Here is a 26,901-nt window from a genome sequence, read left to right on the forward strand (position 1 = left end):
GTGCCATCGCGCGTCTAGGTCGCGCTCTGATTGGTCCGTGTTTTTCGTTAATAACTCCTAAACAAAGCCCCGGCTGACATTGGTGCAAAGGAAAATGTTGCTTCAAATGACCTAAGGAACCTCCCATTTCCCGGAGTCGAAGGGGTTTTGGGACACCCTGTATACACAAAATATATACAAAAACACCCGAAAATACAGAAAATTATATGAAATTGATGATGCAGTTATGTGTATCAATTGCAGACAATTTTTTATTAGAAATATTATTGTATAGAATAATACAATATATGAACAATCTATTTATTTATGCGCATATAATATAGTAATAGTAATAATTGAAATCAACCGCGTAAAATATCTAATTCTTCAGGAGTAACATGCATTCTTAATTCTTTTTCTCGTATCACATCCTGAATTTGTGTAAGCAGCTGAGGTGCAACTTCGGCTGCATCGATATATATGCTCCTAGCCCAAGGGCATTGAGCTACACTTTTATGATACACTTCCTCCCCCTTTTTTTCGCATAAATTATATTCTCTGAGAAGAAGCATATACAACCTCCATAACAGAGGGCAACACCTGGTCGTTGGTTCTCTGTGTAAATATAGTTATTATTTGTACATTTGTACATGTATACCTATACCTATATATATGCATGAAATGTATTGTATAAACTGAAGAAAAACTGATTTTGAAAACGTACGATGCAAGAGTTTGATGAAAATTAAATAACTTATTTATCGCTGCATTCATGCTGACCGAGTCTTCAAGTTCTCCAAAGAAACGAATACGTTTACGATTTGCTAAACACATAGCGAATGCTCTCCATAACGAAAGTTTCGTGTTCTGGCTGTTAAATTTCCAAATTGGTGAGTTACTCTGCGGCGGTTCAAGGAATATGAAAAGAAAAAAATATTAAATATATCAAAGAATATAGAATATTCTTTGAAATGTAGTAATCTTTATATACCTCGAAACATGCCAATATCGAAAGAGCAGAGAAGTTGTTTGGATACAAGTTTAACATTTCGTTTAATGTACTTTTCAAAATGTTTACTTCTTGAGTCCGTTTATAATGGAGTTGCAGAATTGCAATTTCACTTTCGTATAATATTTCCTGAAAGACAGATATAGTTGATGATATACATACAAGTACTATATCTACAATATGTAACACGTTCACAATGTATTATTTATTATACACTATATAATTGAATAGTCTTTAGAATGAACCTGTGTAGGACGAGAATTTTTGAAATGATTTATAAAATCTGCAAACATATCTGTTACTTTGGTAATATCAAAGTCTTCTGTGTACAATAGGTACGCGTAGCATACGATCGCGTCGCATTTCAGATTTGGTAAAAAGTATGTGTCGGTTTCATCGTCTGCAGGAATTCCTTGCATAAAGCTTTTCACGTAATTTTCTAAATCTGTTTTAGCATGCTGAAACTGCTGCTGCTGATTATCACCACTGGTCTCGACAACCATTTGTTTGATAACGTTCAATATTCGAATCCTATGCGTTTCTTTGTATGTATCGGTGTCAAGTAAAATTTCAATGAATGTTCGATATAAACTGAAAAGTGCCGTTCTCTCGTCGAGATCAGATATTGCCAACAACGGGCAAGAGGATTGAGATTTAATCGCAGTTTCCAAAATATTTACGCAATTATCGAATCTACCCATTTCTTTTTCTACTAATGCGTACTCTTTGTAAAAATGTAAGTTGTTCCTGTTCTCCTCCTTTTTTAAGAATTCTTTTAACGTTGTCCTTAATTTCTTTCCTCTATAAATTTGAACATATAATACACATATGTACAAGTGTACGATAAGTATCGTATATGTATATACATAGATTGCATTCGATGATCGAGAGCGAGAAGAATAGAGCGAGGTATACACCTACTTGTTGTCGCCGCCGCCGCCGCATTTCGAAGAATCATCTTTACGAAGGAAAATAAGCAATCTCTCGAATCTTAACCACCAAATATATATGCTTGTACGCTGTATAGTTGGTAAATTTTCGGCTATCGTGGAAAATGTATCTCGTATAAAATCCAAGTACGATTCTTGTGCAGGATGAAATCGAAGATATTGCGGTCCTGACGTTAATCCTCCTTCGAGTATACCATTTAATAGTTCTCTTCTTTCGTTATTCCCAGTCATTTCACCTGCTGCGGGATAAGCAAACGGAAGTAACACTTCTGAAGTTTCTACGCTCCATTCGAATTTGTTCAAGGACAACATCTAGAAAGTAATAAAAATGTAAGTTGAAATGTAACAAAATACATATGTATATGTACTTGGTACTTATGTATGTAGTACATGCAATATGATTCATTCTCTCTGTGTAGCATAGAGAACGAAATACGTAATACGTATACACTTTTCAACCTGTAACACATAATCTCGAGTAGGTAGAAGCGGCACTTTAAGTAAGAGCAGCATATGTACCGCCATTTGAAAATTCAAATTTCGCGAAAGTATAGGGTGTACAAAATCGGCGACATCTTCTGGCAAAACAAATCTTCGAGAATCTCCGGTTAAATCCAATTCGTCCCTGCTGACGCTGATCCAGTGACCATTTTCTCTTAACGATTCTGTTCTTTGCCACAGCTGATTTAGCGGTAATCTCGACATTAATATTACCTCTTCCATTCCAACTGCAAATCGCGCGCGGTACATAAGATTAGAACGATTAGTTAGAATTGATAGAGTTGGTGTGTGTGACAAATATGTGTCGTGTAACAATCCATACTTAATTTCTTTTCATCCATTGTTTGTTTAAAGGATAGGCTGTCCTTCTTTAAGCTGAGATTCAAGCTGAGATTCAAACGTATCGTTTCCCACATTTGTTCCCAGAGTCCGGTGTGTCTCAGGAATGTTAGACACCAGCATAGCATTTCTGTTCGCATTCAAAAAATGTTTAAGCGATTCGCTCTAATGGAATTCGATACTAGTGTCAAAAGAAACTGTGTCTAAGTTGTTTTACATACGTAACAATCGTTCGTCGTACATTCGTGGATTCGTTCTAGCTTTTTCTTTTAAAATGCAAAAGCATTTCGAATATAAATCCAATACTTTTGGTACGGTGCACATCGCTACGGAAGCCTGTGTAGCCATAACCAATCCTTGCCATAAAGTAACATCTCCCGAATCCTTGTTCACCAATGTTTCAAGTTGTCTCGAAAACTCATCGGCTGGTAATAATTCTTCCATCAAAGATAATTTTATCCTTAGCAGTTGATCAGAGCCTACATTTTTTTCCATAGCTTTCTCGACAATAGATAATTTTTTCATTGTTGCCGCTCTATGAACATCCTTTTTCGTTTGATATTTTTCAAAGTACTCCAATGTGTCCTGTGTGTAAAGCGTTACTTGCTTACGAAACTATATATATATAATGATCGTTGGTGAGCAAACGATAAGAATCATACCTGAAATTGAATGTATTCCAGCCACAATTTAACATTGTTCGGATCATCTGTTAATCGTTGGTTATATTCTTTCGTTTTAGTTCTTTGTAGTTCTTCAAAGTTGATGCTCCAAGAACAAGCATATCCTATTTCTTTTAACGAACCCGAAGTGGATTGTTTTGTAATAGCGTTACTCTTTTTTTTTAGTTTATGTTTCTCTACGAGATCTATGTTGTTGGCATAGTATCTTTGGTAAGGATCTTTTTTCTGCCGCTTGTACGATGTACGAAAACCAAGGGAGTTTTTTTCAATACTATAGTGTGGCCTAACTCTAGAACAAAGCGTGTTTACCGTACTATTTCCTTTATCCCTATGCTTATCTTCGAAATATATGTTTTTCACTTCCTGCTTATAATATGGTTTCTCTGTTGTTCCATATTTTCTTTTTTCTTTCTTTCTCTTTGTAATATGTTTGCGATGTTTTCTACTTTCTTTATACATAGAGCTCTCTTTACTCGATGAAATAACATTGTGGGATATTTGTTGTTTGTCCGAACAAGATGCTTCGCTTGTAGCTTCGTTCGAAGATTCCGAAGGAAAATCAACAAAGTTGTACGACGAAATCTGATCTAGACAACTACCATTCCGTAACCAGTTGCTCGACGACGACGACGATACGTTGCCTACAATTTCAGAACAGTTTCCTTCTATTAAGAACATATATCGCGTAGTAAGTTATATAGTATATCCTAAGCTAATTAGATTGTGGACCTTTATGCATTTATGGTCGCATGTGCAAAATTGTCACAGATACAAGGATAACATTTTTCTCATACCTTTACTGCAATGAATTTTTCGAATCGACAAAATAAAATCTTTATCTTAAGTCTATTTGTAAAAATTAACCTGTGAAAATTGCATAATGATCCGCACTCGAATAATATGATGAATAATGAATATACGCATATTTTGTAGTGCATTTTAATATAACCTTTTAAAAGACTTTCTAATTTACTCGATGATGCTAAAGATTCGTCTGTCGTCTCAATGGAATAAGCAGGAAACATGATTTCAGAAGCATGTATAGCATTGTATTTACACACAAGTCACATTGAATCAACGTAACGTCAGTAACAAACTTTCATTGTCAAATGTCATATGCAATAATATGCATGGGGATGGGACAATGGGATATGATGGGATACCCAGGGGGGGTAACAGGGATACCACTATACCCAGGGTCTCCACCGAGAAAAAATATTTCGTACTAGAATATACAAGAAAAGGTACTAGATTTGAAAAAAAAGTACTAGATTTTGAATTCCTTACGTTTTATTATGGATTGAGCCCAACTTTTTTGATACGATGGATGGCCGCTAGAGGCACTGCGCGGAAAAACAGTAACTGAACGTAACCTAACGATAAAGAAAGTAAGCGTCACCAACCGTCAAAAACAGTCAAAAACCGCCAAATTGCCGCCAAATGACGACGCGCATGCGCGCAAGGCAAAGATAGGATTTCCCCACCACCAAGGCACTACTGTGCTGCATGGGTACTGAACTAGAACTAAATTCGTACCCATGGGAGTCGACACCCCCTGATTTTAATCTAAATACGACGAATAACAGATGATTTTGAATAGTTTCGTTGAAATAAGAAATAAAAATTACCATGAAAACACAAAATTGGAACGAATTGGAAGTACCTTTAAGCGATCCCGTATTAAAAACTGTCGAAGAATTGAAATACCCTTACATGACACCGGTGCAGGTAAAAGTTATACACACACAATAAGAAATACAGATTTATTTATATAAGTAGAGCCACGTTTCAAGACTCTAACTATATACTTGTAGAAGAGTATGAAGTAGTATTTATGGGTTTTCTAAAAATTCTAAACAGGCAGCTTCTATACCGCTGTTATTAAAAGGTAAGGATGTTGCGGCGGAAGCGGTAACAGGTAGTGGAAAGACGGTTGCTTTCGTAGTACCGGTATTAGAAATTTTGCAGGTAGTTATATACAGAATAGTTTTTTTTACATGTATTTCAACTCGACTTGAAAGAGTTGTTGTTATCGAATCGAATCATTGTTTTTCATCATGAACAACAGAAACGAAAAGAGACATGGAAACCCATGGAGGTTGGAGCAATAATAATCAGCCCTACGAGAGAACTAGCAGTACAAATACACCAAGTACTAGAAAAATTTTTAAATAATCTTCCATGCTTAAAACAAATGTTGCTTGTCGGCGGTGTAACGATCGCGGAAGATGCGGAGCGTCTTAAAGCTGGTGCTAACATTATCGTAGCAACGCCTGGTAGATTGGAAGATATACTATCAAATTGTAAAAGTATCAATCTGGCTGCACGCGTAAAATCATTGGTAAGCAGTTTTAAAATCTAACAGCATCATTTCTACAGAAACATGCGATTTTTTCAATGAAATCCTAATTGTTTTATTTGTATAGGAAATATTAATTTTAGACGAAGCAGATAGATTATTGGATTTAGGTTTTTCCACGTCGTTAGATACAATATTAAGTTATTTACCTCGTCTCCGAAGAACAGGTTTATTTTCTGCTACGCAAACGAAAGAACTGCAGCAGCTAATTAGAGCAGGATTAAGAAATCCAGCTTTAATATCTGTTAAAGAAAAACCAAATATATCGACGCCGTCAAATTTAATAAACAATTATACCATCGTGATGAATGCAGAGTACAAATTTTCCACGATGATAGACTTTATACAACAAAAAGGAACTAATTTGAAGTATATGATTTTTTTATCTACATGCGCTTATGTAGACTATTTCAGCGACATTGTTCAGGAGTAAGTTAGATTCGAGTAATGTATTTTACTTACTCGCGTTTGTATTGATCATGATGACCGGACCGGAACAGAACAGAAACGAGGCAAATATTATTATGTAGTCTGATGAAATATTCGTCGTAATATTTCCCAAACAGATAATGTTTGTCTCGGAGACATTTTCCTTCCTATTGATGCGCGAAACAAGCGAGATGTTTGACATACATATGTAACTGTGTTTTTATTTAACGTATGAAATTTTTAGAATGTTGCCGTCGGTTAAAGTGCTTGCGATACATGGTAAAATGAAGAATAAGAGGTACAAAATATTTGACGAATTTCGACGTATCGAAAGTGGTATTTTAATTTGTACAGATGTAATGGCTCGTGGCGTAGATATTTCAGAAATCAATTATGTATTACAGTACGATCCTCCTTGCTCGGCTAGTAGCTTCGTGCATAGGTACACAGAGATAATCAAAGTATAATACGCGATACGTGTTGTGTGATATGTATTGCGACACGTATTTAGATCGCTTGCTTAAATTATTGATATCAGCTGATCTATTTTTCTTCTTTTCTAGGTGCGGCAGAACTGCCAGAATTGGAAACAAAGGAAGCGCACTTTTATTTCTTCTGGAAACAGAAGATGCATATGTAGATTTTATTAAACGGAATCAAAAAGTAGACTTGGAGAAAATCGATATAGAACCATCTATACCTTTATATGAAAAATGTTTAAAATCTATGAGAGATTTACAGAAGAAAGATCGATTACTTTTCGATAAAGCTAACAGAGCATTTGTATCGTATATACAAGCATACAATAAGCATGAATGTAACTTAATATTGAGACTAAAAGATGTCGACCTAGGAAAACTTGCGATGAGCTTTGGCTTGTTACGTATGCCTCGGATGCCTGAACTTAAAGGAAGAGATACATCATCGTTTAAGCAATTGGAAGACATCGACGTTAATTCGATCGCTTATTTAAATAAGCAAAAAGAGCAAAACCGCTTAGCGAAACTTAAGACATTTCAAGATAGCGGAGTATGGCCCACCACCACTATATGCAAACGTAAACACAAACAAACCGAACCTTGGTCCGCGACTAAGAAGAGAAAACTGGAAAAGCAAGAGAATCGTAAAAAAAGAAAAGAGAAAAAAATAAAACAGAAACTGTCCACGAATTTAACGAAAAAACCAAAAAGGAAAATAAGTCAACAGGATATCGAGGAACTTGCCAAAGACGTGGCATTGATAAAAAAATTAAAAAAGAAGAAGGTATTCGTAATGCATAGAATTTTTCAAATCTACTTTGAGAAATCCGTTTTCTCAATCCGTCTAAATTATTTTAGATATCGCAGGAAGAATTTGACAATGCTTTTGGAATTGATCGATCTTAGCTATAATTGATTCGGATGAAAAATCTGTGAAACAAGAATCCTTTTGACTACCATCCCCATTTCGATTCATCTACTTGCGTATACAAAAGAAACTATCGACGAGTATGAACGCAGTACTAAGGTAAATACTTGTACATGGATAGTGTGGATAGGCAGTTACTCTTGCGCATAATTTAGATACATAAGTGTCACAGTACCTACAGGTGATAGAATATACGGGGTGTCTCGGCTGTATGTAGTATGTGTATTGTAAACTTCTCAAAACGAAATTACATATTATTTCAAGGTATATACATACTACATATGTATCTATGTCTATGTATACATTATATGTAGGGGTACACGCATGTTATTATTTATTCACGAAAATAACTTGCAAAAAAAACGTACCATTGTTCAAGGTTATCTAAGCTATTCGAAGAACTGAGACACCCTGTATTTTACATTTTTTCAGTCTACATTTCTACATAAATGAAAATTTGAATCGAATGTTGCATTGTTATTTCGATAAAAAGAAATTTAGCGAAAAGTAGAAGTTACACACACCTATATGTACTCTTATAGTATTTGACAAATAAAAGAATTTTCGGTCTAGATCGAAAAAAAAACATATATATATATATAGTTTACTCATATACATATACATGTATATTTCGTCACGAAGGATAAATGAATCGACGCTCCCTTGGTGTTATCCCCATATGGTTATCCCAGACCCCCTCTCCCTCTCGCCCCTCCCACGGCCAGCTGCTTATACCGTACCTGACCGTACCCCATCTGTGTTTACCAGTTTACCAGAGTTTACCCCCCATCACTATCTTGCAGAAATGATCTGTTTTGGTGGTGGTAAACACAGATGAGATACAAACAAGTGGGTCAGGTTCAGGGGATCACGTGGCCTTGTAAAAGCTATTTACATATAAGTTTCAAGATTTTATTTGATGCGTTGCACCAAAACATTCTACTAAAGGCGTTTATCGTTGTCCGAGATAGAATACCTTAAAGACGCTGAAACGGCTGAAACCAAGTCCGGTAAATACGTGGGGAAAACACGATAACGATATGGTCTCCGGTATGCGTATCAATGCGTAAATATGAGACATCGACGGTGAGCGCGATGAGTCACTTCATGCGTTTATAGGAATGCGAAGAAACCGAACCGAATCAGCGTACATACATACTGAGTAGGGTTCACCAGCGATATCGAATAAACTTTACGATTGCTTTGATTCGTGTCAAACTCAACAAGCGTATATATAAATAGTGAAATATTTGGACAAGGAATTGACAAAATAGAAATGACTGATATAGGGGCAAATGACGATCATCCGAAATGGTTGTTGGAGTTAGAAAATCGAAAAAGAAAGGTGAGCCTCAACAATTTAAAACTCTGATTAGGAACATATATATACGCATATGCATATAGATATTTGGTATATAATTTATATAAATATATACAGAGTGTTTTCTACTTTTCCCGCAAGATGGTAGCTATTTAGAGCATGATCTACAAGTGAAAATATGAAAAATATGTTATATGAAGTTTATTTATAAACGCTTTATTTACAATATTATAGGCAAATATTGAATATAGCCTGAATAGGTATACGGAACAGCAAATTTAAAGCTGAATAATACGGAAGGTCGATTGTGTTTATTTACTTTACAAGATATTTCTTAACGTACGAGGATCGTTACAAATGTTTAAATCATCATCATCGAAATGACCACCTTCTGCGTTGATACAAACTTGACATCGTTTATAAACAAACTTCATATAACATTTTTTTCGTATTTTCACTTGTAGATCATTATGCTCCTAAATACATTCTTGCTGGAAAAGTAGTCAACACCCTGTATATATATACACATATAGTATATTGTACCATATAATAGTTAATGGTAAAACAATCAATATTTATATAATAATTGATTTTGATCATTCGACGATGAATTCCGTTTACATGTAGGTGGTAAGCATTAGTTTATCAAATAATAATTCATAAATTTTAATCGAATAAAGCCCAATTATTTTTATAAAATTATCAACGCATAGTTTTGAATTTGCATGCATGATTGGTAATTTATTGTTGACGCTTACGTGTGTTTCTAACATAAAAGATACCTTTTCTTTGAGCTATATTGTAGTCTAACTATTTATACGTGTTTATATTTAGCCTCGATTGGCGCACGAAGCTGGAGCAGGAGCTTCTTGCGTGATTTGCAAAGATACGTGTCCAGGTTTGGACTTGCATTTTTGGAGAAAGACTTGCAAAAACTGTAAATGCAGTAAAGACGATCATGACGTAAACGACGAAGATTTTCCACAGTTTGATCTGCTGTTTGGGTCCTCTATTAAAAAGTATAAGAAGAAACCGATATGCGAGTACTTTTGTTAATTGATAATATTACGGCATAATATTTCATTTTGTATAGAAAGCAAACAGGATTGCATTTTGGTAAATTTCTAATATTGTAACCCGCTTGGTTTCACACACACAGTGCTACGTATACATAATCGGAAGGATCAAGAGCAAGAAGCGTTCGAATGGATTCCACCGGATACAACGAAAGAAATTGCCACCGAATATATGAGAGCTCTACCCATGGAAAAACTACCCATCAAAGGTTCGGCAGGTGCAGCCTTGAGAAGACAGTTGTTGCAAAAGCAATTGCCTCTTCACGATGTAGAGTATGAAGTTTGCGATAAATTAAGCGAACAAGAAAAGAAACATTTCGAGAAGTATTTAGAAAATATAAAGAAATATGTAGGACAGGGAGCAGTGACAAAGGTAAATTAATCGAATTCAATGAAATCTATTATATGTATTATAATCGTACCATCATCGACACGGATCAATTCGCTTTTTTTACAATTACAGATGCTGAGCGCTCGTCCGTACGATCGGTTGCTAATGACGCCCGCCAATGCCACTGACATGCAACAACTCATCTGTAGTCCACAAAATAAACACGACGCGCCACAAATTAACATGGTTCAGTTACGTACGCCGAGTAGTTTCATGGCGAAAACTCCATATAAAAACGACCTGCACGCAAAATTAAACATCTATGAGTCGTCATTGCCTGTTCCAGCAACGCTAAATAATTCTGGGGCGATATGCCCCATACGCGACTACGAGATATCTAACGGAATCGTTAACAATTGTGAAATAGTAAAGTCGGAACCAGTCAAGGGCGAACATTTCAATCGTTCGAAATGTTTCGATTCGGAATCGGTTACGCTGCGGCGGAACTCATTCGACGAGTATTTCGAAGAATTAAGTAAACTGAAGAATCTATCAAGTTCTTCCTCGCATTCAAAATCAATGGACCACGATAAAAACGATAAAAACGATGATGAAGCGTTTATCGCAGAATCTATATTAGCGGATGCATTACTTCCTCCTAGTACGATACACACGAACGACATAATTATTGGTAGTACGTTAGATCGAAAGGGTTTGATGTTCATACGAGAGAAACTTACAAATAAATATGGTAACCAAGGAAATTACCAACCGCAAATGTCTTGTAATACATCGAGTTTCGCAAAAAATTTCGATACCAGTGATTTATTAAAAAAACACCACGTTACGTCGCAAAGTATAAACAACGATACCGAGAACGACGACGACGACGTAAAAACTATTATTGCTACCACGAAAACGACATATCCACCATCCGGTGTCGTAGAAATCCAATCCACGGAAATAGAAGGAGAAAATGAAATAACGAGGACCAAGTCGGAAAATCTTGCGTCAACTCCTTTGGATCGAATGGTATCGCACTCGAATTCGATAGAAAATTCATCTTTACCAATCCCATCGTTTCAAACGTGTACACAACAGCGCAATTCGAACGCAAATAATCATCGAGCAAAGTTGGACAACTTTACGGTACCGTCGTGCACTACTATCATTCATTCCGAAAAATTGCATAATCCTGCATTCCCTTGCCAAAGTGTTGTTTACGGCGTTTACGAGACAAATCAACCAGAAGATCTTGCGGGTGCGATAGAAAATCTAAGAATAAATCCTGCTAAACAAGAAAAATGTCATAAATGCGAACAAGTAATACGCGTTGGCGATGTGGCTGTAATTGCGGAAAAAGCTAAAAATTCCATGTGGCACCCTGGATGTTTTGTGTGCGATACGTGTAACGAATTATTAGTAGATTTAGTATATTTTTACTACAAAAGCAAATTATATTGTGGAAGAGATTTGCCGTCGCTCATGGGAATCCCTAGATGTTTTGCCTGTGACGAGGTAATCGCGTCATCATTTTATCATTATCATTATATTTCTTCCAATGTTTTTTACGATTTCGAGTGTAACTTTTATTTCAAATTTTCAGCTTATTCACTTGCGAGAATATACTGTCGCGGAAGGACACAATTATCACGTCAATCATTTTTGTTGTTGGGATTGCGATGTTCCTCTGGCTGGAAAACAATATACAACAGAAAATGATCGCCCGCTATGCCTTCCATGTTATCAAAAAACATACGCCAAAACATGTAGCACGTGCGACAACGTAATTGCTGCGGATCAGCAAGGTGTTGCTCTAAAAGATTTAAACTTTCATGCAACGGGTGTTTGCTTTTGCTGTTATATTTGCAAAAAAAATCTATTACAAGCTCGAACAGCAGTTAAGGATAAGAAATTATTCTGTAGCAAAGAATGCATTGCAATGTTTTTGCAGTCAGCAGCAACAGAACATCGTAACATTAGTGTAGCAACGTAAGCGTAATAATGGATGCATAAACATATAAACATCGTATAGAAACATTTTCCGAGTATTCGAAATTCGAAAGTTTTATTACAATATTCCGTATACAATTATTCCGAATCGCTATCAACAACTCTTAAAACTCTCTTTAAAGCAGAGCGTGCTTGACGACGATGTTCCGTAGGGGTTTCTTCTCTCTTTCTTTGAGCACGTGTAACACGTCCTAAAAAATTAATATACCATAATTAGCGATTATTCTTACAATTAGATATTAGGTCGTTAATCAAATTATGTATATAAAATTCTGAACCTTCCGATATAATGTTGCTCGTGTTCAATTCAGCAATATCCTTGAGTCTCTCGTTTCTGTCTTTAGCCTTTTTGCACTTTTCCAGAGTTGGCCTTCCGCTGACTCCATTTTTTTTCAGTAACTCCTCGAGACACCGAATCTTTGCAGCATTCGATTTACATCCGGCCCAAATAGTGTTGTACGAACTAACTCGTACTCCAGCGGCTCTGATGTACTTTTTCAGCAATTCTATTCTCTTACCACTTGGTTTCAGTTTTTTTGTGTCTGAAACTTGCTCCGTATTCTTATCGTCTATCGTATCAGAATCTTCCTCCTCCTCCTCCTTCCCCTTCTTCTTCTTCTTCTTCTTCTTCTTCTCCTCCTCCTCCTCCTCCTCCTCCTCCTCTACCACTTTTTCATCTATTTGCTTTGCTCTATCGTGACTGCCTTTCAATTCGGAGGCCGACGACGACGACGATTTCCTTTTGTTCGCCTGTGTTTTCTTAAGTTTTCTTTTAGTTCGAGGACTATAATCTTCATCGGAAACATCGTCGTCGTCGTTTTCCTCGGAATCACCGTCGTCTGTTGTTGGTTTACTGAAAGAAGTCCGAGCCTTCCTTTTCCCTTTCTTTGTACTTTGCTTGGGTTTCACTTCGGACGAGTCTTGTAAATCTGATTTTTCTGCTTCAGAAGTACTAACGTCGAGTTCCGAATCGTTAGGTTTCGCTTTAATAATTATTGTCTTTGGTTTAGGCTTTTTGTCCTTTTCATTTTCGGATTCGGATTCGGAACTCGAAGATTCTTTATCGCTCGCACATTCCACTGAAAGTTCTAATCCTTCGACCACTTCCGTGTCTTCTATTTGCGATTTATCACGTTTCTTTCTAGGTTTGCTGCTGTTCATCTCATCTGCCTTTGCATCTTCGTTCTTTGCAATCGCTTCCTTCGTGTTCGCATTTGTCTCGGATTCTACAGGAATACTATCCTTTTATACGATGAAAAAGGAAGAAAGTCGATTATATCATATTAAACATTAGAATAAAATATCTGTTGCACGCGTAACTCCCCCCCCCCCCCCTTACCTTGTATTCGTTGTCGGTTGTCGACAATTTCTCAGTCTCGGTTTCTTTAATGTTATTAATAGTAGAAATTTCTTTGTTTTGATTTTTAGATTTTGTACTACAAAGTGTTTCTTCTGTCGCATCTGTACATCTTCTTACATCTTCTTTGCTGCTAGAAATATTTGCATCTTTCGCGTCTTGTGTACTATTAGAGATATCTGTGTCTTTCGCGCCTCCTTCGGCGATGCTTGTATCTTCTTTTATATTCGTTACACTGCCATTTATCTCTGATTTGCGTTCTAATTTTGTTTCTTCAAACGTGATTTTATCATCCAAAGTACATAACTTTTTGGGAGACGAATGCGCATTATCATCGTCTGAGCTGTCTTCGCGTAGTCTCTTCTTTGTATGTTCGTTGCTATCCAACGAATCGTTAAGGTTGTCTTTATCGCTTTGATCAGATTCAATCATTTTTCAGAGATTTATCTAAGAATAAAACAACAGCAGCAGCAGCAAGTTATAAATATATCAAGATAGTCCATGGAACGCATTGGAATGACAAAAAATTGGTTAAACGTAATTTTCTTACCGTGTATATAATAACGTTAATATCAGGTTGTTTAAATGATTATGCAATTTTTGTACGCAGTATTAATCTCTCTTCATTCCATATTCACAACCCAAAATTATTTCAACAATTCATCAATATAAATTAATAATACGATAGATTATGAAAATTGCGACTCACTTCCGTTGCAATTGCAGTGTCTTACTTTGCGAATGTTTATCAACAATTAAGTAACGTGTTATCACAGAATTAAATTTAGATGTAAATAGTGTAAGTATCTACCATAATACCTGATAAACGTAGAATATTTCGTGTTTTAAATAGTTGTCAGTCACTTTAATCGAACAAATTACTGGAACAATCAAACACACATCAAAATGCCAACCGACATTCAATTAACGACATCACGAGAGATGGTCGTAACGTTTGCGCGGCAAAATCTACGACGCGGTAAGCAGCGGTAAGTAACTGCGTAGTCGCGAGTCGCGATTGGTTGATTGGTTGTCAAGCCATCTATAATATATATATGGCATGGGCAGAAATAGCGTCAAAGCTAGGGAGGGTATACCCTCACCGACGATGCTGCCCTGTAAAACGACATTCGCCAATCATATCAGTACGACGCGACGGTACTGCCCTCTTAAACAAATGCAGATTCAGGGGCTAGCAGCCGGCCGGCTGCCTTCAGTTTACCTCAGTTTACCTTCGGCTATTGCCCTGCGCTATTAGACGGCAGAAATAGCTACTAAAGGTGAGCGCATACTAGATGGTCGCGGGAAGGCCGCGGATAGTCTCAGGAAGGCCAAAGCCGCCGATGGACGTCCACGCGGGAAGAAATCTCTAGCGGGCCGACGGCTCCACAGCAGGGAGCAGCAGTGATGCCAGAATCATGGGTCGTGGGTTTTTTCCCCTCCGCTCGTTCAGCCGACTCGACCCCCCACTATGACGCACTGTCGTCGCCACGTTGCTTCTACTGCGCACGCGCTACACACGAACGTATCTGTATCAGAGTATCTCGGCAGAGTAGGCGACGGTGCGTGGCGACGACGGTGCGTTAGAGTGGGGGGTCGAGTCGGCTGAGCGAGCGGAGGGGAAAAAACCCACGACGCGTGATTCTGGCATCACTGACCCACGGCAGGCCTGGTTATCAGGGCTGGTTATCAGGGGTCGGCCCGGTGCGCCAAATCTCTATTGGCGACGTGGCGACATATCTTGGCATATCTGACGACACTTATATAGTCTGTGCTCTGATTTGAAAAAGCAAATGGTTCGCTAGAAACACGCAGTTCGCGGCGCTGAATACAGCTGAATACTGGCAGTTACAAGATTCAAGAAAAGTTACTAACCATGTTTTTACCAAGTAGTTCATGTCATTTCATGATGCTACATATCCGCTTCCTTTAACCTCTTCCGTCTTTTCAAGTAGGAACGTGTAGGAACGTAACGCGTGTTCACGTTCTGTCCCGGAATCGTGTTCCATCTGTGTATAGTTTTTACATTTTTACACAGAATCAACCAAGATGCCTCCTAAATTCGATCCTAATGAGATCAAGAAAGGTATTTTTTTTAACTTGAAGTATTTTTTACGCGAAAGAATATAAATAGAATTTGTGTCTAATTCATGTACACGTTTGAATAGTGTACTTGCGATGCGTGGGTGGTGAAGTAGGTGCGACTTCATCCCTTGCTCCTAAAATTGGTCCCCTTGGTTTGGTAAGTCTCGGAAAACGTTAAAAATTTTCGTTAACGTTGATTAATGAATTCTGATTTGTTCATCGTTTCTATCTATTTACACTAAACTATGCGCTTTGGAGCTGAAGCCCTTAACCTTTATGTCAATAATCAACATTTTTGTACGATATTCAATGATATTCTTTCCATAATCATCCAAAGACATCCAAACTCTATAATAACTATTTAGATTGCGGATCTTCATGCATTTATGAAGAAGTTGGTTGGGTGAAATATAGAAAACAGTAAAGGATTTAGAAAAACTTGAGAGTATTGCATTGTTCCTAACCTAAGTTATTGACACATGGGTTAATTCCAATTTCTATCTAAAATATTTTTGTGAACCACATTATTATGGTACTAACAAAATGATTTTGGTCTCGTTACACAGTCGCCGAAGAAAGTTGGTGACGATATTGCCAAAGCTACGAGTGACTGGAAAGGTTTGAAGATCACGGTACAACTGACCATTCAGAACAGACAAGCTACCATCTCGGTAGTTCCATCTGCAGCCTCTCTAATCATTAAGGCACTGAAAGAACCACCTCGGGATCGTAAAAGGCAGAAGAATATCAAGCACAGTGGAAACTTGGCATTCGATGATATCGTTACCATTGCGAGGACAATGAGGCCGAGATCTATGTCAAAATACCTTAGCGGTACTGTCAAAGAAATTCTTGGAACGTGCCAATCTGTTGGTTGTACGGTAGAAGGCAGGCCACCGCGTGACCTCATCGATGACATTAATGCTGGAGAATTACAAGTTCCCGACGAATAGACCTGCTGGTAGGTTTAGAGCTCACTGCTAACTTTTCATCGTAATTCACATCTAACAGTCTGTGAGTCTAAATAAGTAAAAGAAACGACAAGAAATGAGATATTACGATGACAAGTATACGCTTTGAGCTCTTGGTAGGGGTTAGCATCCCATCCACCTGACTAGTTATAATTATGTTGTATTTTACATTGTTATACATTGTCAGGGATATTGCTACTGAGGAGAGACAACCTCAATAATAAATCATGAAGTAACATCTAATATTCCACTGTAGTACCTAACTCAAAAATTCTATGTTTCCATTGTTTCAGATTTTGACAAAAGGAGCAAAAAATAAAATAATTCTAAAATAAAAACATAAAAACTGTTATTATTTCTGTAGAAATTTCCTTTCCTTTCCTTTCTTTCAATCAAAATAATGCAGAAAACATCTTTACATAAATACGAAATAAAGTCGCATACATATTTAATATTTAATATTATTCAAGATTCATTATATCCAGTGATCTCTCTTATATAAGTAGCAATTACACAACAGCCAGCATTGAAAATTTATGTTTGTAAAAATCAATTGTTTAAAGAATTTCACATTTTTATCTATATAGTAGTATGTAAAACATTTTACTTATTTATATCTTATACAATATCTATACACCTATAACAAGGAGTAATCTTACTTTAAATCGAAGGAGAAAGAATTACATATAGATATATATATAAATTATAAATCATTAAATTAGCATTTGATGAATCGAGTTTCAATAATTATACAGATTACAGACCTAATCTAGGAAAAAAATTGCAATTTCATTTGATATGCTTTGTTACACGGTATCGGCGGTATGCACTCGTGGATATAAGCTGTATTTATATATATATATTAGAAAATTCAATTATAAAATTACAAATACGCTAATGGCTCTTTACAAATAAACAATTGTTTGTAATATGGAGAATCTTATAATTTACTTATTTTTTAAAATCTTAATTAATGGGTTGAGCTTGTGTACTGTTGGAGATAATTTTGAAAAGTATCTGGATAAAGTAAAGTTACACTTGATATTCATATATTACCACCACAGCCGTCACGGGCCACGGGGTTTCGAACAAATGTAATCAAAACGAGAAACAGTACTAGACAGACAATTATGATACAGAAAACGAAACTTTCCATCCAATAAAATGATAGGTAATAGCAGAGTTTATTGTCCTAGAACATGCCCTCGTCCCCAGTTATGACCACTAAATATGTTTCTGGTAGGTTGTGGATTGGGCTGTGCTCTTTGAGCTGGAGGTTCCCCGAACCATCTAATTCCGCTCCTCTTGGGTGGAAAATAAGATTCAAGTACTTTCGGAGTGTTCAATAATTCTGGACCTCCAAATTCTTGAGGGTACTTGAACTTCAAAAATATGTAAAGGTGTCCAACTAGAATTCCAAACAGCTCCATCATACCACCTCGGAAAATGATTATATTAATTGCGAATAGCACCCATGGCAGGTACATCGCTTTAAACTGTGCACCTGTTGGTTCGTCAAAAAACATACAATTTAAACTATTTCTTTGTATACTGCAATCTAATAATTTCGTTTGGGATTATTATGAAATTTCATGCTGTTCGTACAGCAGCACAAGCAAGGGGGTAGTCTCGTTTCCATTCCGTGCGGGATGCGCCTTTTCTCGTTTCTCGATAATGCATGCGATGGGATTTTTCCCAGTAATCAAAAGGACTAGACAGAAGATCAATCTATGCTGCTGCTGCAGTTGCCTTCAAAAGTCCTATTTTTACGTTTACCACAGGTGTGTAATTTACACATTATTCGACAGCATATATAAATAGTTGTCCCAGCTTTATGAATATAGCTACATGTGCAGCTTTATGCTTCCAAATAATAATGTAAGTTACGCCTCGTAAACTAAATTAATCGTTTATCTAGCACTCTTTTAACTATATTGAAAAACCCCAACTTTGCATTATCGAGAAGCGAGAGGGCACATCCCGTACCCTTGCAGTCCTGTGGAAACGAGATCCTATCCTCTAATTAAGATGCACGAAATCAGTTTCTTACTAAATAGGAGAACTACGTACCAAACCAGAAGCTAACGATAACATCTTTATTTAGTTGACACCAGACATAAAGTACGCCGAGTACCATGGGATCCATTAAGACATATATGTCACAGAGAAGTCCAATGATAGTACAGCATATCCAATTGAATAATAGGAGATAACAGTAGTCTGCTGGTCTTCCATCGTATTCTCCACGTTCTAACCTCGTCGAGTACATATAAAGGAAATAACAATTGACCAAGAAATGAAATCCTGTACCCGGTTCGAGAGGATAGAAGAAAACACTGGTCCCCGCTCTCCATATCTCGAAATGATTTATGAAACGATCATACGTAAGTATTAAAGTTGCTGGACTGATCAGTCCGAATCTACCGATCAACGTAAATAAACCCGTGCATAATAGCCAATATCTGGTGAAAAATGGTAAAGAATTAAACCAATCGTGGACGTCTGACATTTTTCTAACTTTACTGCAATTAACGTGACACTCTACTACTGGACATACAAGCAATTTTGCTCATGAATAACAATAACGTCTGACGTGTGATTACTTGGCGACCATAAACTGGACACCAGTGTCAGTCAGTGTCAGTGCTTCGATTGAACCCAACTTTTTTGATACCATGGATGGTCGCTAGAGGCGCTGCGCGGAAAGACAGTAACGTATCTACTATTGGGTAGCAGAGCGGCCAGAGCCCTGAGGCAGTTATATTGGCGGAAATGTATCGAAATAATCTTACCGGACAAAAAGACTCCAGGACGTGTCCTACGAGTTACAAAATATACACAAATACACTTGTTATACATTCATTTTTCAGAATCAAATCATATAAATTTTTTAAAATTCTGCGGGGTGCTCAAGGAACCCCATTTCATCTACCCAATAGTAGATACGTTACTGTTTTTCCGCGCAGCGCCTCTAGCGGCCATCCATCGTATCAAAAAAGTGTAAATTGTAATTGCTTCAATAATATCCAAGTACTGAATTTTTATAAAGCTGGTGTATCTAAAACTTCAATACAAAATATGCATTTTCTCCGAATGTTTGGAGGTTTTCAATGTTTTAAAACATGTTTCCATAATCTGAAAAATCTGAAAAAATACACATTAATAATCAGGATGAGACACAACTAACGTAATAATATAAATGTGGTCAACTGAAGACTTTTATATAAAATCGGCAATTTTATGTTCTCCGAGTTAGTTAAATATCGATTTTGCAACCAAAAATTTTGAAAAAAATCTCAGTCGCGTATGCTATTAAGTAAAATATTCATGAATTTTTTCATAATTTTCTGTTGAACATGACGCGACTAAAAATCAATTTGGATGGATACTTTTGACCATCTTATCCGGCTATACCTTAAGAATCGACGAAAACATTATTTAAAAAATACAAAATATATATTATTCTCTTTATATCATTAAACCCGATTTCTCAAAAAAAATTTAGTCCAAATTTCTCTTCGATATCTCTTTTAGATCAAAAGTTATAGCAAAATGTGCGCCGCGTCGCTCCGCGCTGTGCCGGGATTCAAATGCGCGCCGTCTCCAGATTCCGACTTTTCGCCTCATGCTTTCGAAACTTCGGTAACGTGAAAACCAGCGAAACCGAAGGAACGCGTCAGCGTCGATCAGTCGAGCAGGTAGTCACACGGACAGAGTAGAGGTACGCAGGTGTGTGTAGCGCGCGTGCAATCGAGCAGGCACCAACACGGGCATGCGCGGTCGACACGGATACGACGGTACGTCAGGGAAGGGGAACGGCCCACGGCCCACGAATATACCATTGGTATATATGGTCTAAGATACCATCACTGAATCTGGCCCATAGACATATAGAGATAGACTGCGCGGCCTGTACGGAGCGCTGAAGCCCACAATGGCGGCGTGCGAGAGAGAGACAGCATTAGCCGGGATCCATAGCGCTCTCTTTCTAATTGATGTGTCGACACATCATATAGAAAGAGAGCGCTATGGACCCCGGCTAATGCTCTCTCTCTCACTCTTTGTACCGCGCGCCGCCATTGTGGGCTTCAACTCGCCCATAAGACGGCGCAGTCTATCTCTATATGTCTATGATCTGGCCACACTGCTGGACACTAAACAATGCACAACAATGCACACGTAAATACACGTACTACGTACAGATCAGGTTAGAAACTGTGGAACAAATATGGAGTCGTATTTACAATACATTTCTATAGTGTACCTCCGCGGTATTGGGCAGAACAATGTTATGTCATGTTTCCAAAAAAATAATTGTATGTACTTCTTTTGAAAAAATGAAATGTATCAAATCAAAGTATGTTTGGAAAGAGACTCGTTTCCAGGATTGCAAAGGTGCGGGATGCGCCTTCTCATTTCTCGATACATAATGCAAAGATGGGATTTTTATTTAGTAGTCAAAAATGCTAGATAAAACTGATGAAAGATCGATCTATAATCTATAATGTAGGCCTCAATCGTCTCCAAAAGTCCTATTTTTACTTTTACGTTTACGAGGCGTAATGCATAATTTGCATTACAATTCGGCAACATGTATAGCTGTCGCAGCTTTATGAAAATTATACATGCGCAGCTTTATGCTACCGAATATATTGCAAATTACGCCTCGTAAACGTAAAAGTAGGACTTTTGAGGGTGATCACGGCCTAGATTGATCTTTTATCTAGCGCTTTTGCCACTACTGAAAACCCCCTGAAAACCCCATCTTTGCGTTATCAGCAATCAGTTATAGAGAAATGAGAAGGCGCATCCCGCACACCGCACCCTTGCAATCCTGGAAACGAGAGTCTACGCAATAATTAAAATAAGTAGAAAATCATGCAAGATTTACTTCATGCCAGTTCATGCATACATGCGATGGCGAATAAATAAGTCCAAAAATTTCAGTTGTAACTGATATACTATATATATTGTATTATGTAAAAAATTAACAAAAATGTTCGTGTTTCTTATTACTTCATGGGTAACACACACACACAGTTTCTAGTCTTATACAAAATATCTTCAGGATCATTCGTATCTTTTATTATTTCATCTAAATTAAAGTTAACGAAAATTTACAAAATATGTATATATACATGCACATTATTGCACATGGCACATTCTTCGTTATGCGTATGCGCGGCGTATGTATATGTGTGAAGATTTTATGCTTTACTATATACTATATAATAAATGTTTCTTTTGAATATACAGGGTGTCCCAAAATTCGTGAAAATCCCGAAAAGGGGTGGTTCCTGACACCATTCCAAGCGACATTTTCCTTTGCAAAAATGTTATCCGCGGCTTTGTTTAGGAGTTATTAACGAAAAACACGGACCAATCAGAGCGCGCACTAGACGCGAGTTGCCACAGTCGGCCAATAAACATTTGGCGCGCCGGGCGGACTGTGGCAACTCGCGTCTAGGTCGCGCTCTGATTGGTCCGTGATTTTCGTTAATAACTCCTAAACAAAGCCGCGGATAAAATTTTTGCAAAGGAAAATGTCGCTTGGAATGGTCTCAGGAACCACTCCCTTCCGGGATTTTCACGAATTTTGGGACACCCTGTAGAATACACGCAACGTGAGCAGAAGCAATTTGTACAAAATTATGATTTATTGATATTGTGTTTTTCACAAACAGACTCCGCTCTTTTATTATAGTACAAATACAAATATTTGTTTACAATAGCAATGAATGAAATTTTTGTAAATTCTATTCATATAGAAAATTTATGCGACGCATGTCCTGTGCTTTTATAGAATATTTCAATTCTGTATGGTCGAATCATATCATAGAAGACATTATGAGTTTGTAAAAATAGCTAACAATAAGTATTTGATAAAGTGTATATGGTTCACGTATTAATTACAAATTCATTGGTTCGCAATCTCAAAATAACTGTAACGAAACATCGTTTCCGATCGCTTAAACGAGCATTTCACGAAATGTTTCGTTCTCCGCCGCCGCTGTTACTCATAAAAAGACTTGGTAATTTTTGTTACAAAATTGTTACAAATGTGATACCCCGCATTTCCTATCTATCTCTTTTTTTAAATAATATATACATACATATATTAATATATTATTCAGTCGTCAGAACCACCTGTTCGTTTCGCTTTTCGCTGCCTAGGGCTCTGTTTCGGAGTTCTTGGGGATTTGTCTGCAAAAAAATTTCATAAATATCGTAATTATCGAACTAATATAATATATTCGTTTAAGAGTGTAGGCTCTCGTGTTTAGAATTGTAAGGATGCGGGATTTTCTTTTCTTTGCATTTCTCGATAATGTAAAGATAGACAAAAGCACTAGGTAAAAGATCAATCTAGACCGCGATCGCCCTCAAAAGTCCTATTTTACGTTTACGAGGCGTAATTTGCAATATATTCGGAAGCATAAAGCTGTGACAGCTACATGCTGCTGAATAATGCAAATTACGTACGCCTCGTAAACGTAAAAATAGGACTTTTGAGGATGATTGCGGCCTAGATTGATCTTTTATCTAGCGCTTCTGACTACTGGAAAACCCCATCTTAACACATTACCACCCTTGCAATCCTGGAAAAACGAGTCTATCCTCTTAAAGGATGAAACTTACTGAGTCTGTTCAGCGTATCTTTCGGTATCCAATCGTAATCTACGTTATTAGGATTGGATGTACCCATTTCCATGGGTATTTTACGGGAAGTAGAAGATCGTGATTTACGACCGAAAGATGAAAGAAGTTGTTGCCCACCAACCAGTGTAAGTATTACACACGCGGCAAGGAATACATACAAGAAAACTGTTTCTCCATCAAGACCATCATCTAATTCTACAATTTGAACTGTTTCATTATAAACAGCTTCACTGAAATTGATGCCATTCTGTAAAATCGTATATTATTAAATTCTGTGTTATTATATTATATTGTATATATATATGTATATTACTTGTTACATACAGAGTCTTTGTAGTTCAAATTGATATTGAAACTAAACGGCCTTCCAGCAAGATTCTCAGATGGAATGAATGAATACGCTAGAGTTGCCTCTTGCTTGGGTTTTACAATCTTATTGTACGTAACAGTTGAGAAGTTTTGAATGTAGAAATTAAAGTCCATCGCATAACGGAAAGAAGCGTCCAATGATTCGAGAACAAAATCTGATTCACCTTTATTGGTAAAACCGATAAGCAACTCGACCAGATTTCCAGCTGGTAGTTCTGAAAAAAAACATTGATTAATCATTATAACAGCTTCCTCTGAACAAATAGAATATAATCCTATGTTGAAAAAAAATTTGTGTACGCATACCTAATGTTGACAATCCATTATAAATTGGTCTAGTAAACAATACAGTAGTGTCGGCATCGGACGAGGCAGTGGTTGGTTCTTCCTCCGTCGGGTCTTCATCCGTTATTACAGAATTATCTTCGCCTTCTACATCTACTATGTCATCTATATTTTCATCTTCTTGACTGTAAACTATAATACGCAGAAATATAAATATAAGTATTTATTTATATGAGAAAATAAAATAAAATTTATTTTTATACATTATTCATCTTAATTGATCGAAGCTTTTTAATCCGAAATAAGCGTTATCTATAAAATTCAATTGTATCTTACTTTCTCTTAGGAAATGTGTAATTATGACACATTTCTAAAAAACAATTTGTCAATGTCTAATCAACTGTAATTATACTGTATTTTATGAATAATACCGCTACGAGTGACAGTAATTTTTCAATGGAAACGTTATTCATCTATAATGTGAAAGAATACAACGAATGATGAGATAAATTGATTAAATAATATTAATGCATATTATGCACATGTGTCAGAAATACAAACGACTATGCTTAAAACATATTTTCGGTATCATCTTTATAGTACATTACCTCTATCCGCGCAGAGAATAATCGGCGAAATGAATAACAACAAAAAGATGCTATAGTTCTTCATTTTATTTCGTCCCGTTTGAAACAAACTTTCTGTTATAAATACGGATTTCTCTCACTTCCCAACCACACACTTTAGTACCGACACCGGACTACACGCTTCGACATAATACAACAGCCTACCGTTGCTGTTTGCGACGTGGAAGTGTGGAAGATCAGCGCCGTAATCGTCAATTCTACAACGTGGAACTGATCAACGTTGGCATCAGTTGGCATATAGTGCATAGTGATTGTAGCGTGACCCGTTGATCACGCGAACATAGTTACGATAGCGTTACCGTAACATAGGTTCGATTAATGGCGCTGAGAGGGAAATTTGAATATAAAGCATAACGTTTAGGTAAAAAGCCGCGTATTTCATATACATATATTCTTTATTCGGGCACGATAGCTTAGGCTTAGAATAAGTAGGGAAACAAGAGGTTTCCACAGAGATCCTTGACGAAACCAGATGGGCGAGACTAATCGAGGAATTTGGGTAAAGTCATGTAACTCTTGGAGGAGCTTCTCCAATTTCGCATAAATAGGCAGTCGAAGTCTAGAATCGGTCAAGGACGGGAAGTCGTAACTTCTCAGTCAAGGACCTCTTGGAACTCCCTCGGACCTCTCTCTCGCTCGGTCCCACGACCCTTAAAATATATCCAAATTTGAAAATTTACTATTTGTTTCGCTCATAGTTTTTTTAGGGAGTTATCCGTATATATCTTTTATAATTTATAATATTATAATTTATAACATCTTACACAATAACCTGTAAAACTAACATCACTGAAAAATTCTGATACTATAATTATGGGGCTAGTCTACCCTCGATTTGTAACTAGAAAGGAACTAGAATCTTACTAGAAAAATGGCTCGAAACATGGGTTTGCGCGCTGTCGGTTTTCGTCCTTATTTGAGCAAAGTTTGGGCTGAGTGAGGGCTTATTCTAAAGAGGAAGGTTAAACACACTGCGCTCTGGTTACGAGGTTAACGAGATTATGTTTATAACTAATAATATGAGGGCCGAAAGTAGAGAAAAAGTCTAGGAAAATAACCAGCAGATTTCAATGCATTTTTCTGTCTCCAAAAGACTTTCTGACTTATGAGATAACCAGAGCGCAGCGCGTTGAACCTTCCTCTTTAGAATGAGCCCTCACCCAGCCCAAACTTTGCTCAAATAAGGACAAAAACCTACAGCGCGCAGACCCAGGTTTCGGACCCAAAATCTAGTAAGATCCTAGTAAATAGCAAATATCTAGCAAATAACTAGAATCTTACCAGATTTTCGATCGAAAAAGTGGGTCTGCGCGCTGTCGGTTTTTGTCCTTATTTGAGCAAAGTTTGGGCTGGGTGAGGGCTCATTCTAAAGAGGAAGGTTCAACGCGCTGCGCTCTGGTTATCTCATAAGTCATAAAGTCTTTTGGAGACAGAAAAATGCATTGAAATCTGCTGGTTATTTTCCTAGACTTTTTCTCTACTTTCGGCCCTCATATTATTAGTTATAAACATAATCTCGTTAACCTCGTAACCAGGGCGCAGTGTGTTTAACCTTCCTCTTTAGAATAAGCCCTCACTCAGCCCAAAATTTTCTGAAATAAGGACGAAAACCGACAGCGCGCAAACCCATGTTTCGAGCCATTTTTCTAGTAAGATTCTAGTTCCTTTCTAGTTACAAATCGAGGGTAGACTACCCCCTTATGGGGCTAGTCTACCCTCGATTTGTAACTAGAAAATTACTAGAATCTTACTAGATTTTGGGTCGAAAATATGGGTTTGCGCGAATCGGTTGTTTGTCCTTATTTGAGCTAATTGTGGGCTGGGTGAGGGCTCATTCGAAAGAGGAAGGTTCATCACACACGGGTCTGGTCATGATTTTAACGAGATTATGTTTATATCTAATAATATGAGTGTCCAAAGTAGAGTAAAAATCTAGGGAAAAAACCAGCAGATTTCAATGCATTTTTCTGTCCCCAAAAGACTTTTTGACTTATATTATGACCAGACCCGTGTGTGATGAACCATCCTCTTTAGAATGAGCCCTCACCCAGCCCAAAATCTGCTCAAATAAGGACAAACAACCGATTCGCGCAGACCCACTTTTTCGATCGAAAATCTAGTAAGATTCTA

At 37.1% G+C, this 26,901-nt stretch overlaps 7 protein-coding genes across 16 annotated transcripts; 3 read left to right on the plus strand and 4 right to left on the minus strand.

The window, feature by feature from the left end:
• Nucleotides 1-224: 224 nt before the first annotated feature.
• On the minus strand, nucleotides 225-8,771 carry LOC143207253 (nuclear exosome regulator NRDE2). Of its 4 annotated transcripts, none has more exons than XM_076420473.1 (10): nucleotides 8,633-8,771; nucleotides 3,441-4,102; nucleotides 3,000-3,363; nucleotides 2,762-2,908; nucleotides 2,398-2,666; nucleotides 1,910-2,250; nucleotides 1,234-1,789; nucleotides 971-1,117; nucleotides 704-879; nucleotides 225-594 (listed from the first exon to the last, which is right to left on the minus strand). In XM_076420473.1, the coding sequence occupies exons 2-10, from the start codon at nucleotides 3,918-3,920 to the stop codon at nucleotides 342-344; spliced, it is 2,733 nt and encodes a 910-aa protein (XP_076276588.1). In that variant the 5' UTR covers nucleotides 3,921-4,102; nucleotides 8,633-8,771; the 3' UTR covers nucleotides 225-341. The 4 variants fall into 4 exon arrangements, with proteins under 4 accessions (XP_076276588.1, XP_076276587.1, XP_076276586.1 ...); XM_076420472.1 differs by lacking the exon at nucleotides 8,633-8,771 and adding an exon at nucleotides 4,411-4,624 and having other exon boundaries at nucleotides 2,458-2,666; XM_076420471.1 differs by lacking the exon at nucleotides 8,633-8,771 and adding an exon at nucleotides 4,411-4,624 and having other exon boundaries at nucleotides 1,291-1,789.
• On the plus strand, nucleotides 4,820-8,246 carry LOC143207256 (putative ATP-dependent RNA helicase DDX55 homolog). The gene is made up of 7 exons (XM_076420482.1): nucleotides 4,820-5,189; nucleotides 5,322-5,429; nucleotides 5,530-5,802; nucleotides 5,888-6,249; nucleotides 6,494-6,691; nucleotides 6,813-7,512; nucleotides 7,587-8,246. The coding sequence occupies exons 1-7, from the start codon at nucleotides 5,091-5,093 to the stop codon at nucleotides 7,632-7,634; spliced, it is 1,788 nt and encodes a 595-aa protein (XP_076276597.1). The 5' UTR covers nucleotides 4,820-5,090; the 3' UTR covers nucleotides 7,635-8,246.
• On the plus strand, nucleotides 8,655-12,711 carry Tes (testin LIM domain protein). Of its 5 annotated transcripts, none has more exons than XM_076420474.1 (6): nucleotides 8,655-8,706; nucleotides 8,776-9,001; nucleotides 9,812-10,016; nucleotides 10,137-10,426; nucleotides 10,517-11,902; nucleotides 11,991-12,711. In XM_076420474.1, exons 2-6 carry the CDS (start codon nucleotides 8,933-8,935, stop codon nucleotides 12,378-12,380), a joined length of 2,340 nt encoding a protein of 779 aa, XP_076276589.1. In that variant the 5' UTR covers nucleotides 8,655-8,706; nucleotides 8,776-8,932; the 3' UTR covers nucleotides 12,381-12,711. The 5 variants fall into 5 exon arrangements, with proteins under 5 accessions (XP_076276589.1, XP_076276593.1, XP_076276592.1 ...); XM_076420478.1 differs by lacking the exons at nucleotides 8,655-8,706; nucleotides 8,776-9,001 and adding exons at nucleotides 9,087-9,237; nucleotides 9,442-9,607; XM_076420477.1 differs by lacking the exons at nucleotides 8,655-8,706; nucleotides 8,776-9,001 and adding exons at nucleotides 9,089-9,277; nucleotides 9,442-9,607.
• Nucleotides 12,434-14,781, minus strand: LOC143207258 (uncharacterized). Of its 3 annotated transcripts, none has more exons than XM_076420491.1 (5): nucleotides 14,574-14,780; nucleotides 14,305-14,483; nucleotides 13,737-14,201; nucleotides 12,676-13,639; nucleotides 12,434-12,588 (listed from the first exon to the last, which is right to left on the minus strand). In XM_076420491.1, exons 3-5 carry the CDS (start codon nucleotides 14,184-14,186, stop codon nucleotides 12,476-12,478), a joined length of 1,527 nt encoding a protein of 508 aa, XP_076276606.1. In that variant the 5' UTR covers nucleotides 14,187-14,201; nucleotides 14,305-14,483; nucleotides 14,574-14,780; the 3' UTR covers nucleotides 12,434-12,475. The 3 variants fall into 3 exon arrangements, with proteins under 3 accessions (XP_076276606.1, XP_076276605.1, XP_076276607.1); XM_076420490.1 differs by having other exon boundaries at nucleotides 14,305-14,487; XM_076420492.1 differs by lacking the exon at nucleotides 14,305-14,483 and having other exon boundaries at nucleotides 14,574-14,781.
• Nucleotides 14,782-15,653: 872 nt separating this feature from the next.
• On the plus strand, nucleotides 15,654-17,156 carry Rpl12 (ribosomal protein L12). The gene is made up of 4 exons (XM_076420511.1): nucleotides 15,654-15,840; nucleotides 15,923-15,996; nucleotides 16,406-16,800; nucleotides 17,104-17,156. The coding sequence occupies exons 1-3, from the start codon at nucleotides 15,804-15,806 to the stop codon at nucleotides 16,790-16,792; spliced, it is 498 nt and encodes a 165-aa protein (XP_076276626.1). The 5' UTR covers nucleotides 15,654-15,803; the 3' UTR covers nucleotides 16,793-16,800; nucleotides 17,104-17,156.
• On the minus strand, nucleotides 16,405-19,731 carry Der-1 (derlin 1). Its single transcript, XM_076420498.1, has 2 exons — nucleotides 18,881-19,731; nucleotides 16,405-18,314 (listed from the first exon to the last, which is right to left on the minus strand). Exons 1-2 carry the CDS (start codon nucleotides 19,317-19,319, stop codon nucleotides 17,995-17,997), a joined length of 759 nt encoding a protein of 252 aa, XP_076276613.1. The 5' UTR covers nucleotides 19,320-19,731; the 3' UTR covers nucleotides 16,405-17,994.
• Nucleotides 19,732-22,446: 2,715 nt separating this feature from the next.
• Nucleotides 22,447-25,009, minus strand: L(1)g0320 (signal sequence receptor subunit 1 l(1)G0320). Its single transcript, XM_076420496.1, has 5 exons — nucleotides 24,733-25,009; nucleotides 24,146-24,316; nucleotides 23,795-24,054; nucleotides 23,450-23,717; nucleotides 22,447-23,014 (listed from the first exon to the last, which is right to left on the minus strand). The coding sequence occupies exons 1-5, from the start codon at nucleotides 24,794-24,796 to the stop codon at nucleotides 22,941-22,943; spliced, it is 837 nt and encodes a 278-aa protein (XP_076276611.1). The 5' UTR covers nucleotides 24,797-25,009; the 3' UTR covers nucleotides 22,447-22,940.
• Nucleotides 25,010-26,901: the final 1,892 nt, after the last annotated feature.

The sequence above is a fragment of the Lasioglossum baleicum genome, chromosome 3 (assembly GCF_051020765.1).
Source record: "Lasioglossum baleicum chromosome 3, iyLasBale1, whole genome shotgun sequence".
NCBI classification, from domain to species: Eukaryota; Metazoa; Arthropoda; class Insecta; order Hymenoptera; family Halictidae; genus Lasioglossum; species Lasioglossum baleicum.

Bases quoted from the DNA above. Each gene is read 5' to 3' on its own strand.
- LOC143207253 (XM_076420470.1), bottom strand. From the start codon at position 4,486: ATGTTTCCTGCTTATTCCATTGAGACGACAGACGAATCTTTAGCATCA. The intron at 3,364-3,440 runs GTATGATTCTTA...CTTTACACACAG, and splicing joins TGGAATACATTCAATTTCAG to GACACATTGGAGTACTTTGA. The intron at 880-970 runs GTATATAAAGAT...GAACCGCCGCAG, and splicing joins CGATATTGGCATGTTTCGAG to AGTAACTCACCAATTTGGAA.
- Rpl12 (XM_076420511.1), top strand. From the start codon at position 15,804: ATGCCTCCTAAATTCGATCCTAATGAGATCAAGAAAG. The intron at 15,841-15,922 runs GTATTTTTTTTA...ACGTTTGAATAG, and splicing joins TCCTAATGAGATCAAGAAAG to TGTACTTGCGATGCGTGGGT. The intron at 15,997-16,405 runs GTAAGTCTCGGA...CTCGTTACACAG, and splicing joins AAATTGGTCCCCTTGGTTTG to TCGCCGAAGAAAGTTGGTGA.
- LOC143207256 (XM_076420482.1), top strand. From the start codon at position 5,091: ATGAAAACACAAAATTGGAACGAATTGGAAGTACCTTTAAGCGATCCC. The intron at 6,250-6,493 runs GTAAGTTAGATT...TGAAATTTTTAG, and splicing joins TTCAGCGACATTGTTCAGGA to AATGTTGCCGTCGGTTAAAG. The intron at 7,513-7,586 runs GTATTCGTAATG...AAATTATTTTAG, and splicing joins AAAAATTAAAAAAGAAGAAG to ATATCGCAGGAAGAATTTGA.
- LOC143207258 (XM_076420492.1), bottom strand. From the start codon at position 14,186: ATGATTGAATCTGATCAAAGCGATAAAGACAACCTTAACGATTCGTTG. The intron at 13,640-13,736 runs GTAAGGGGGGGG...ATCGTATAAAAG, and splicing joins CAACCGACAACGAATACAAG to GATAGTATTCCTGTAGAATC. The intron at 12,589-12,675 runs GTTCAGAATTTT...TTAATTTTTTAG, and splicing joins GAGCAACATTATATCGGAAG to GACGTGTTACACGTGCTCAA.
- Der-1 (XM_076420498.1), bottom strand. From the start codon at position 19,319: ATGTCAGACGTCCACGATTGGTTTAATTCTTTACCATTTTTCACCAGA. The intron at 18,315-18,880 runs GTACGTAGTTCT...ACGAACCAACAG, and splicing joins TATCGTTAGCTTCTGGTTTG to GTGCACAGTTTAAAGCGATG.
- Tes (XM_076420474.1), top strand. From the start codon at position 8,933: ATGACTGATATAGGGGCAAATGACGATCATCCGAAATGGTTGTTGGAG. The intron at 10,017-10,136 runs GCGAGTACTTTT...TCACACACACAG, and splicing joins GTATAAGAAGAAACCGATAT to TGCTACGTATACATAATCGG. The intron at 11,903-11,990 runs GTAATCGCGTCA...TCAAATTTTCAG, and splicing joins GATGTTTTGCCTGTGACGAG to CTTATTCACTTGCGAGAATA.